At 41.3% G+C, this 12,693-nt stretch overlaps 1 protein-coding gene across 2 annotated transcripts in view; it reads left to right on the forward strand.

The window, feature by feature from the left end:
- Window positions 1–12,693, forward strand: part of Prkn (parkin RBR E3 ubiquitin protein ligase) — a 1,240,480-nt gene that overhangs the window by 582,332 nt on the left and 645,455 nt on the right. For both annotated transcript variants that reach the window (XM_077109619.1, XM_076858057.2), the window contains exon 5: window positions 12,540–12,623. In XM_077109619.1, coding sequence (XP_076965734.1) covers window positions 12,540–12,623 — 84 coding nt within the window. The remainder of the gene's footprint in view (window positions 1–12,539; window positions 12,624–12,693) is intronic.

Genomic DNA, 12,693 nt, shown 5'->3' on the forward strand with positions numbered 1-12,693 from the left:
CAGTGAAGCTGTCAACACTTAGTAATATAATTGAAGGCATCTTGCGGGTTTGAAATAGTTCAGTAACTGGAAATTGTGAAGGAATAAACACATTGTTTGGCATTTGATGCATTTAGTGTGGTTGTACCCTGCGTGGAGGGACTCTTAGTCAATAATGATGGTGATTGACTATGTCAAAAGCTCAGCAGAGCTGCTCAGTGGAGCAAGAGTCATTTCATTTATAACAATGCTGTTTTTTTTTTTTAAAGGATGTGGATTTTGTTCTTATGATAATTCTCTTGGAGGAGAAATGTGTGGTATTAAACATTAGCTTAATAAATGCTTGCTTTTATGATACAAAGTATAATTTAGTAGTGGGGGACAATTTGTCTTATAGGAAAAATTATGTCCTATAAGCTATAAAGATTGCCCTGTTTCTGGGGAAGACCACTAAAGCCAGTTGAGATATTTTGTTTAAGAAGCTGTTAACTCAGCAGCGTGGGATAATCGACAGAAGCAGACATGTGCTTGAGTTCCTGTTGATGCCGGTGACGGCCACGCCATCTTGCACATGGAGCATTTCTTACTTGGATCTGGCACTGTGGGGTTGTACGGTGAGGGAGATGTATGAGCCTGCCCCTTTCTACTATTACATGAGCTCTTTACTTGACTAAGGTTTATATGGCCTATTGTTGCTTAAAATGGCTTTTGTATAAATCAGGTCATTTATTATTTTATTTGACCCTGACTCTTATTGTCTATATTTCACAAATAAGATAGTGAGACATAAAGATGTTAAAATGTTTAGCCTCTAGTGCAATTATGTCTAGAACTTAGATCTTCCAAATCTTTTTCTGTTGGTGTTACTCAGCAGCATCCTCTGATATAATTGAGTACTAATTATGTATGAAGTATTAACCATACATCCTGTGAGCTAGGTACAATTGTTATTCCTACTTTATATATAATGAAACTGATGTTCAGAAACCTTCCTGTCATTACATGGCAATTAGATTTGAAACCCAGTCAATCTGATTCAAAAGTTCAAAGACACTCTTTTCATCTTGACATCCTCATTGCTTTGAAATCAGTACCTTGCATACTATACATTTTAATGTATATTTAAATTGAATTGTGCTATCCAGTAGTAGAGGTACAATTGAATCGTGTTATCCAATAGTAGAGGATTAATTAAGGTATTTATGAAATGACACAGAAGTAATTGACAGATGATGAATATTTGAAAAGCTAACTTGTTGGAGATATGCATTCCAGGAATCATTTTAGGGGTTTGTAGTGCTTGGTTCTGTTCTTCCTGCTCAGGGTGCTTATTTATCTCAGAAACCTTTCTGCATAATTCCTACTCATTCCTCTAGAGTTAGCTCAAAAACTATTCATTCCAGACATCAAGGACAGTGGTCTCTCTGACGTACACTCAAAGAATCTATGTGTTTATTGTTTGATCCCATTGGTTCTCTTGTGTTAGGGTCTCCAGAGTCTGGCAAGTTATTTGCTACATATATGAATTTCTCATTATTTGTTGAAAGAATTAATGAAACAATGACAGAATTAGCCTTAAATAAATGCATTGTAAGATACAGATGAGAGTACATGGTTTCAAATTATTAGAAGAAAAGATGAAGAATGTATTGGAAATTGGATAGATTAAGTAATAGAAGCCATTGATAAGTTTACCTGTGGGTACAGACACATCTGCTTAGCCTATGTCCGCATGGAAACATAGAGGGCTCTTAACGGGACTACCAGAGAACCAGCAGAATCAGTGCTTCTGATCTCTATAAACACTATTCCATGATACACTTCGCTATCTTATATAACATTTTAAATTATTTAAACTTTTAGTAGAGAACATATTAATTATGTGTATCGAAGAGCAGTAAAAGGAGATTAGAATTGGCTTGCATTTCCAGAAACTGGAGAAGAAAACTCTGAGGGTGGGTAAGAAAGGTCCAAGTTACACAGAACCAAACAACTTTCTAATGGTGGAGATGGTCAGACACAAAGCTAAGGAACTTAAAATATGGAGTATCATTTAGTGAGGTGCCAAATTAAAATTTGAAAAAATGTGCCCTAAGAATTTTTTTCTTCAAATACCAGCCTTTTCTAGTGGACCTGAACTCTGAGACTGCTTAATGAGCAGAATAGGTTACAAATGAGACCATGCCCATTTCCAGGATAAGGTCTTAAGAAACTGGAATCTTCCACTTCTCTCCTTGAGATAAGTCTCTCTTGGAAGAGATCTATTATGCCATAAGGAACCCTGGGAAAGGCCCTCATTGAGAAAAGCCAGGACATTAGCCCACTGCTCTCAGTGGACGTTTTGCATCACCCTGTTAGTCACATGGTGTGCCACCGTGGAAGAGTCCACTTCGGCCATCCGAGAGGCCCCAGGGAACACAGTCAGACTTACCCTAGCAAGGCCTACCTAGACTGTGATCACACTTTTACTAAACCATGAGTATATTTTCCAGAAAGCTCATGAACTTCAAATATCCCATGTGATGAAATGAAATGATCAAAATCATCAAAATGATCCTCATTTTGATCATTAGCAAATCAGTGGATAGGAAGTATGCCGTTTTGTAAAAATGTTATACTTAAGATGAAATAACAATCAAGAGATGACAAAGTAGCCAAATAGGAAAGCCAAGTGAGCACTTGGGCATGGGGCCAGGATTTTCTTGGGAAACAGTTCTGCAGTCACCCAAATACATGAACGGACAGCCAGGGTGAAGTCTGTAGGACATAACACCAATAGCTTTTCACTGAGAATCAAGGTTCTTAGGGCCTGTGAAGGTGCTTTGTAAACCCAGTTCTGCACTAATGCAAGGTAAGGTCATTGCTATTACTTTTATTTTGATCATTATTCTCTTGGTGACTAGAGGGAATTTGACCAATCACTTTTGACTTTCTGGCTTCACTGTATACTATCTGAAAATAAGGGGTTTATTTTTACTGATATAGTATAAACATCAGGAATGCAAATGTTAACAAGAACTGTACTAGGAATATTATTATCTTTTCTTCATTATTATTTACCTTCTAATAACTTTTGCTTTAAGTGAATTATAGAAATGATTGATAACAGAATAACCAATTTCTTTCTTTTATTTGTTATTTTCCCCCATATTTTATAGGTGCATTATAATTGTACATAATGATGGAATCTCTTATTACATAGTCATGCATGCACACAATATAACAATATAATTTGGCTACCATAATTCCCCAGCTCCTCCCCTTCCCTCCCGCTTTCCCACCTTTTGGTTCCTTTCCTCTAGTGATCTCCTTTAGATTTCCATGAGACCAGCCCCCACCTTTTCCTTTTACCTCTATAGCTTCTGCATTTGAGAGAAAACATACATCACTTGACCTTCCGAGTTTCATTTATTTAGCTTAACATAATGATAATGCTCTCTAACTCCATCCATATTCCTGCAAATGGCATAATTTCATTTTTCTTTTTGGGTGAATAAAACCCCATTGAGTATGTATACCATGTTGTTTCTGTCCACTCATCTGTTGATGGACACCTAGGCTGCTTCCATAGTTTGGCTATGTGAATTATGCTGTTATAAACATGGGTATGGATGTATCACTCTAGTATGATAACCTTAATTCTTCAGGATAAATACTAAGAAGTGGTACTGCTCTGTCATACATCCCAGGCCTGTCCTTTGGAGGGACCTCCATACTGATCTCCATAGTGGATGTACTAATTTACAGTCACACCAACAGTATAAAAGTGTTTCTTTTTTTTCTCCATATCCTCTTCAGCATTTTTTTTTAAATTTGTGGTTTTTGATGACTGCCACTCTGACTGGTGTGAGATGAAATCTCAGTGTAGTTTTGATTTGCATTTCCCTAATTGCTAATGATGTTGAACATTTTTTCATGGAGTTGATGGTTCTTTTTTTGATAAGTGTCTGTTTACTTCATTTGTCCATTTATTAATTGAGAATATCCAGTTTCTTTATGTGGACTGCAGTGTTCTGTCTTTTCTATGGAACTAGCCATAATGAGACTAGCAGTTCAGTGCTCAGAAGGAAAAGTCCATAAAATGTTTCTACTCTAAAAAATCACAGGGAATAAATCCAAGTTAGAACAGAATGTACACATTCATTAGAACCACATACATTTTTGATTTTGTATTTATAAAATGTGCTGATATTTTCAAGTTTATTTGCCAGAATGAGAAGAAACTCAGTTTCTGGTCCCTCTAGTATTTGTGTCTTATCACCTCCTAAGCTATGAAATTATATGCTCTTTTTGTATTCAATTATTCACATATTTATATGAGAAATTAAGTTTATATTAAGAAATAGCCTGGGTACTTAGTAGCTAAACTCACACGGGATCCTCACTTCTCAAGCTCTCATTTGTTGGGAGGTCTTTCTCACTGGAGAGTGGGTGTGGTTTGGATGTACACAAAACTGAACCCCGGAGCCCTCTTGGGCCCTGATACCTTGGCTTTTATGAGATCTCTTCCTCTTGAATGTGGGCAGCAGCTTTAATCCAGAGTGTACAGCCAAAGTGGTGGGATGCCTTTCACTCCCTCGATGACCTTGTCTAAGACTTCCCTTGACCACGTGATAGGCTGCAGCACAGGAGGTGGGAGCAGATAGTGTCCTTGCATGTGTGATAGAAGTCAGCTCCGCCAAGCTGAGGGTGCTCACCTGGCAGGAACTGTATGAGTCCTCCAGCCACCTGGCACCCACGAGCTGAGGCCCTTGGGGTTACAGCCATAAGGAAATCAATCCTGCCAGCACTGTTTTGTTGATCCATTCATGTTTGGATAGATATTTTGGTGGTCTCCAGCTTGCGACCATTATGAAAAGAACTCTTATGAATGTCTGCATGATTCTCTGCATGGACCTGTTTTAATGTGAGTAGACACTTGGAATAGGATGGCTAAGTCTTCCCTTACACTTATCTTTTAAACAATGTCTAACAGTGTCTGAAGCAACTGTACCAGTTTACATTTGCACCAGCCGTGTGTGTGGGGTCAGTGCTGCAGTTGCTCTATATGTGGCCAGTGCCTGGCAGGGAAGTTTTAGCTTTCTTACCCGTTTGAGTGAGTGTACTTGGTTCACTTGCAATACTAGCTTTTGTAGCTACTCCATGAGATCTACATGAAAAAGGCTTCTTCTCCTTTTTTCAAAACTATACTCAGACTGTTTAAAAGCTGTTCAATAGAGACTTGGAGAGTAGAGGAACATTTTGGTTCAAAGGATTTTTTCTTTATTATTTTCCCTGCTTACTATTTAATGCTTGCCTTTGTTGAGCCTTTGCGAGAATCAAAGCGCTGTGCTCAGCTTTGTATAAAGCCTAGGAACTTTAAATCGACTGGAAGAAGATGAAGGTGCAGGACAACATCTACCGTGTGACAGGTGGAGACAACTGCTTTAACAGTTACCTGCCGCAGAGTCAGGAAGGTGCTATAAACTCTGGGAGTGGCTGGGTAACAGGGAAGTTGACAAACAGGAAGGATTAAAAAGCACCCATTGGGTTCTGTCACTGCCCTTGGAAATGGACTCATGCAGCTATTGACTAAGCTAAAAATAACCCAACTTAGTAAGTCATATTTGAGAAACAAGAAATAATACAAGCAGCAGTTGCCCTTTTCCCTTCACTATGTGCTGGGCAGCACATGTGGGGACCAAAGTCAGGTGTGGCATCAATCCTCATCCCCACTGTAGGGAGGAGGTGCTAAGTCCACATTTCCCAGGTGAGGAATGCTAAGTTTGGAATGAGTAAATGTGACCAGATTGAGAGCGTAGAGCTAGTAATTGGTAGAAACAGGCTGCAGTAGATTTGTGGACTTCAAAGCTCCTTCTCTTTGTCATTGTGGCCAATGGAGTTAAAAAGATAAAGAGAGGATGCAGGCCTCTGGGTATAGCTGCTTTAAAGACACTTCTGCTCTTGGGGTATTAAATTCTGAGTATGAATTTCAAAATCATCTGAGTCCTTTAAGCTGAATTATATGGCTTTAAGTATCTGTGGAGTTATTCAAGAAAATATTTGAAATGCAGCACAATTGATGATAACATGAGAAAATTTGGTGGAAGAAAAGTATAAGTAAAATTGATTATAATAACTGCTTTCAGAAACTATAAATAAATGGCGTGTGGTGGTTCATGCCCATAATTTCAGTGACTCAAGAAGATGAGGCAGGAGGATCGCAAGTTTGAAGCTAGCCTCAGCAACTTAGCAAGACCCCATCTCCAAATTTAAAAATAAATAAATAAATAATTAAATAAATATATAAATAAATAAATAAAAAAGGGCTGGAAGTGTTGCTCAATGGCTAAGCTCCCCTGGGTTTAATCCCTGGTATCAAAAAAGAAAAAAAAAATGTAATGCCAAGACTTTATATTAACATTATAGAAAAAGGGATCTGAAATTTTTTAAGCAGAAATGGATATGTTGACATATGAAAAGCAGAGTGTAGACTTATTTAGGTAATTTGAGAAAATATCCTTTTGTCTATCTGGAGCTTAAATTATATTCTACATCATGCTTTTCTGTGGATGGTGACATTAGTCAGGAACCTCACCAAATGCCTTTTCTGTTACTTTTCCACTGACTGGTTCCAACAACAGGAGGGACCTGTGGATGCAGAGGCTGCCTCTGTCAGCACCTTCTTAGATCTTGGAGCTCAGCAGTGCCAAGGCTTTGATGGAGGTCGTTTCTTCCTGGAGATCTGGGACATAGCTACTCAGACAAACTACCGTGTTCATGCAGTAGCCAAAATGATGCTTCAATACTAAAAATAAAAGAGTGCTTTTTGGTAAGAATTTAGAAATTTTTTTTAGCATACCTCAGGGTTGGCAAACTTTTCCCATAATGAGCCTGACAGCAAATATAGCAGGTCAGGAAGTCTGCGCTGCAGCAGCTCAGTTCTGCCCATGAGCCATGAAAGCAGCCTTACGCCATATGTGGCCATGTGCCAATAAACTGGATTTATGGACACTGAAATTTGAATTTCACTTAATTTTTCAAGTGCCATGAAACATTACTCTTCTTTTTATGCTTTTCAACCATTTGGATATGTGAAGACATTTTTTTTTTTTTTTTTAGCTCAAGGGCTAAACAAAATGAGACACTGGGCTGATTTGGCTAGCAGGCCATAGTTTGTTCACCTCTGGTATAGTGGCAATGTTTGACAACTTTCTGCTATGATTACAAATATCTTAGATAATTCAAATTAGAAAGATAAGAGATTTGTTGGGCCCAGTTGTGGAAGTTTCCATCCATGACCAGTCGGCCCTGTGACTTTGGGCCTATGGGAGCACCTGATGGTGAGGGTGTGTAGCAGAGTAAATCATTCACCTCAAGGCCAGGAGTGGAGGAAAAAAGAGAGACTCAGGGTTCCACAATCCCCTTCAAGGGCACACCCTAATTACCTAAGACCGCCCACTCCATCCCACTTATCACATTGCCCACCACCTCCCCACGGCACCTAGTCAGGGACGAAGCCTTTACACACAAGCCTTTGGGGCATTTAAAAATCTAAACTATATCTTTCTAGGATTCTCTAGATTTGGGAGATGAATTCATTTTGGATTCTTTTGTTGACATGTTATAATATTAAGTTCCCTTCTACCACCATGTAATTTACGGTCTCTTTAAACTTTTAATCTAAAAACCCTTCTTACCCCTGCACAAAAACTATTAATTATAAATGCTTTGGTCATGCATTAAAACAGAATGTGCAATGATCATTAAAATTTTGTACTTTCTAAAATTAGAAAGGCTAAAAGTTAAGTCTGCTGTGCCATGACACACCCTCATGAGACACCCGTTTCTGTTTTCAGATAGAAGGGACATTCCCACAGTAGAGTGGGTGGCACAGAGGGACCAGCCTGTGTTTAGCCAAGTTGAGCTCCTGAGCTCCTGTACTGGTAGCGTCCTATTTAGTTTTGTTACTTTTTGTGTTATGGTTTGAGCAGTTAGGAAACTGTGGCTGAGTTTTCTATGATATCTCTGCACAGCCTAAGGATTTGTGAGCTCCTGTAGCACTTTATATGACAATTCTAAGAATTGTATAAATGTTTCAATTGCTGTTTGGGCACTGAGAATTAAGATCTGAAAAATAATTATCTGTGTCATACACAGATAATCTCATTTACTCCTAGCCTCTGAGGCAGGAAAGGAACTCCAACTGGGTAGCAAAACATAAATGGGACCTCACTCCTGCCCGCGCTTATTCCTGCTCTTTTTTTAGCCGCCATATTGGGTTTTCTTTCTCAACTGCACATGCTGAGTTGTCCAGAAGAAACCACTGTGTGCCCAAGAAAGCGCTGCCATCTCACGTATGTCAGGGTTAGCCACAGTGAAACCGATTTCTTTTAAACCCAGGGATTTGCCAGACAAAGTGGTGCACACCTGTTATCTCAGAGGCTCAGGAAGCTGAGACAGGAGAATTGCAAGTTTAAATTCAGCCTCAGCAACTTAGCAAGGCCCTAAGCAACTTGGGGAGATCCTGTCTCTAAATAAAATATTTTTTTAAAGGGCTAGGGATATGGCTCAGAGTTTAAGTGCTCCTGGATTCAATCCCAGGTATCAATAAATAAATCAATCCAGGGATTTTCCAGACCTGCACGTGTGCTGTAGATTAGCGTGAAGTGCCATCAGCCTCGGTATGAGAGCCAGAGCCTAGAAGGGCCATGTGTCCATAGAGTACTTTGTTTCCTCAAGGGGGATGGCGTTGTCCCTGGACAGAAGGAACACGAGAAACTGCTCCTGTGGGTGCTGTCAGTAAACTTGAAGAGCGAAAAGAGAATGGCCATCAGTTACACCCTGACCTATTTAAAAATGATTTGATAAGCTTACAAGGTTACCCCAAAACTACAATCAAGAAACATTACATTAAATGAGGATGTGAAGAGTAACCCTAACAAACCAAGTGTTTATTATGAGTTAGGCAGCATCGCTAGGGGTGATCCCTGACTTTGACTCGAAAGTTTTCCTAGTTGTCAAAAAAAAAAAAAAAAGAGAGAGAGAGAAAGAGAGATCAGATGTTACCACTACCATCTGAGAAATGAGGATCAGAACAGATAAATAAGCAAGATGCCCTCTGGGTTGTCATAAGGTGTGATGTATGATGCAGGAGACTGAGTCACAGCTACATCTTTCCCCACTGGATTTCTCACTTTAAGCTACAAAACAAGACTGATGAATGTGCTGAGCTTCTAAGTATTATTGCTTCACTTCTCTTCTATTTCAAGATGTCCCTCTGCCCAGGGGAGGGTGGGTACCAGGGATTGATCTCAGGGGCACAGGACCACTGAGCCACAACCCCAGCCCTATTTCGTATTTTATTTAGAGACAGGGTCTTATTGAGTTGCTTAATGCCTCACTTTTGCTGAGACTGGCTTTGAACTCGTGATCCTCCTGTCTCAGCCTCCTGAGCCACTGGGATTAAAGGCATACACCATTATACCCAGCAAGATGTTTGTAATTTTTAAATTAAATAGATGTGTGTTTAAAAAACAAATATGTGGATGGCCCTATCATAAAACAACCACACCTGTAAGATCAGAGTACCAGTCCCCTCTTTCCTTTGTTCCCCCCAGCTCTACCGTCACCTCCTCACCCTTAGAGTTTGCGTTTTACTTTTACATTGTCCCAGCTGAGCACCCTTTGCATTTTCTCCCATAATCATGATTACAGTGTTCTGATCTCACTAGTGTGACTCCAAGACTGAAAATGAGTGTGAACATTATCCCAATGACAGTGGGATCAGCAGATGAACTGGGGTTTAATTCTTGGTCACTGGCCCTAAGCACTGACCTCCTATGTGGCTGGGACAACAGTCTCCTGATGACAAGTTATGTGACACTGCATCATGAGCCCCAGGACTGCTGCCCACCTCCAGACTCAGTGATTCACCAGAAGGACTTGCAAGATGGGGCGTGTAGTCACTGCACACGGCTGAGATTCCTCACGGCAAAAGGGCAAGAAGCAAAATCTGTAAAGGGACAGTTCTAGGGGGAGATGCGGAGGAGCCACATGTCTCCAGCAGTCTCTCCTGGGGTCTCTCAGCAGGCTCTTATCCCTCCCACCACAGCTGCAATAGTGCAGAGGCTGTGCAGCCGGGGTTCTGTGGGGGCTGGTTGTGTGGGTGTCTTTGCCCAGCTTAGCAGAATTCCAGACACCCAGAAGGGAAGAGGTGTTGGGCATGAATCATATACTTTGTCCAAACAGCTTAGGTTCTGCAAACCACCCACATCAGTAAGGGAATGGCAGGGACACTTCTGAGATCCAAGTTCCCAAATGCCATCTGAGGGCTGACCTTGGAAGCAAGGCTTTCTAACAACAGCAGAAGCTGGCCCACAGCAATTCCCTTCTGCATGCTTAGGTCCAGTCTAAGCAGGGGCTCTTGGGCCAATGAGCTGTGAATCAAAAAATCCACTGCGTTTGAGGTTCTGGTTAAAGTGCCACAACAGGATGGCTTAGGCATTTGGGTGGAGCTCAGCCTTCCTTCCCTTTCTCTAGAACGGTGCACATGTGTGTGCATGCATGTATGGTGGTATATGTGCATGTGCACATGTGTGCATGCATACATGTGCTGGTGAAGGGGAGGGCAAGGCCATGCGGACTCTGGGTCCTTGCACACTTGCCCCGGCATTTTCTCTATTTTCTGCTGCAAGCTGGCGGGCTGCTCTGGGCTGATTCTGGAAGCAGGAATGATCCTCAGGCCAACTCATGACAATGACTTTTGCTCCTCTGTCCAAACCTTCATCCTCCTGGCCCTCACATCACCTCTGCAGAAAGCTCTTTCTTCTCTTCTCTATTCTTCCCATCACAGCTTTGGAGATAATGGCTCAGCTACTGACTCTGGCTCACTTCCAGGCTCACAAATGCGAGGCCAACAACACCTGCCTCTGGTGTCCTCAAGCTGTCATTCCAAACTCTGAGCACCCTTCCCAGCTCATTCTGTATCTCCTAGCACTGTCAGTCATTCTCCCGTGTAGTTGGTAATTAGGTTGGATGCAGAGTTTTAGGTTGAAAACCTTCCTCTCTGAGCTTTGAAGATATTGCTACAATTTTAAAATTCCATTTCGATTCTTTTTAAGTAGGTGATCTGATCTTTCCCTGTAGAGGATGATAGGAATTTTGTGGCTCCAGGTTCCCTCTGCCTCTTGTACGTCCCCAGCGGCACCCCCCACCCCCCACCTCCATGTGCTCCTGTGGGGACAGAAGCTCATTCTCTGCTACAGCCTGTTGCACATCCCGAGAAGCATGGGACTCTGCCCTGACCATCACTTCTCCTGTGCTCATTGGTGCTCTGGGTTTACCTATTGCTAGTTCTTAAGCCTAGGTTAAATGTGCCTCAGGAGGGACAGGAGGTCAGTCACTCTGTGTGCTCAACAGGCCAGCAGTGACAAGCAGTCTCCAGGGGCCTGGACACAATCCACATCTGTTGAATGCAGTCTTTTTGAGTGTGATACGTGTGCATATTTTCACTCAAAAGTCACCAATTAAAATTGTCATGAAGTTAACCAAAGTTTTAACACTTTAAACAATTAAGTTTGTCAGTAGCGAGAGGACTCCTACCCCAAAGGATGCAGATTGCATTTTTATTTCCTTGTAACTTTTCCCTTTACAATCACTTAAATAGTTGTGCTCCTACTTTAATCCAGTTTTTTATTCCTTTCACCAAGTATATGGCTAATGAATAAAAACAACAAATTGTAGTTGCAGCATATTATTTAATTTAGCTGTGGATGTTTGTTTAGCTACCTTTGGTGATTTGGGCTGTTCTGCTTCTCAGTATGATGTCCAGAAGATCCCTAAACAAAACGCAGAGGCTCCTTCCATTCTTAGTCTTTGAGGTCAGTATAGATTTCTAGAAATTTTGTCAAATTTAGTTAAAGACTTCTGATCTCATTGCTGGTTGCTTTCCAAGTCATGCATTAATTGACCCTGAGATTTCAGTTTACACGCTCTCTTCTGATTTCATAGACTCTTTCTGTCACTTAATCTCTGTTTCTTCAATTACCAGGAGACCCTGTTGAGGTGTCCTCTGGGTCAGGTTCTCTCCAGGTTCTGGATGCTGCCGAGACTGGCATGGACCACGTCTGCCCTTGTGTGTCCCTTGTTCAGTGGGGCACAGACAGTCATCACTCTGGCCATGCCACTTTAGTGACAGCTGCTGTGAAGCAGAGGGACAGATGTAGAGTACATATAGGCAAAGAGTAGGACAGATGGAGAGGACGGGCCACGCTCAGGGATGGTCGTCCTAATAACGCAGTAGTTTAAAGAGGGCCCTGGAGGAAGTGTGGGAATGGGAAATGAACGTGTTTGGCACCATCAACAAATGCAGCCTTAGAATATTTATGATGACAGATTTGACCTGGTACACCCTATGAAGCACCTGGAGAGGGCCCACAGTATCTGTGGACCACACTCTGCAGATCACTGCACTACACACTTAGTACACTACATAATAGAAATAGAAAGACTTTGGAAAATGTACCTGGGAGTACACGTGTGTTACACTCTGTCACACTCTGTGTTGTTTTTTCTTGAAGGGTCCATCTTGCTGGGATGACGTCTTAATTCCAAATCGAATGAGTGGCAAATGCCAATCTGCAGGCTGCCCTGGGACCAGAGCGGTAAGTACCTGGTCACATTAATTATCTTTGAAACAAGAAAATGATGGCATCTTTTATGTTTACTAACAAA

The sequence above is a fragment of the Callospermophilus lateralis genome, chromosome 6, assembly GCF_048772815.1.
Source record: "Callospermophilus lateralis isolate mCalLat2 chromosome 6, mCalLat2.hap1, whole genome shotgun sequence".
Lineage (NCBI taxonomy): Eukaryota > Metazoa > Chordata > Mammalia > Rodentia > Sciuridae > Callospermophilus > Callospermophilus lateralis.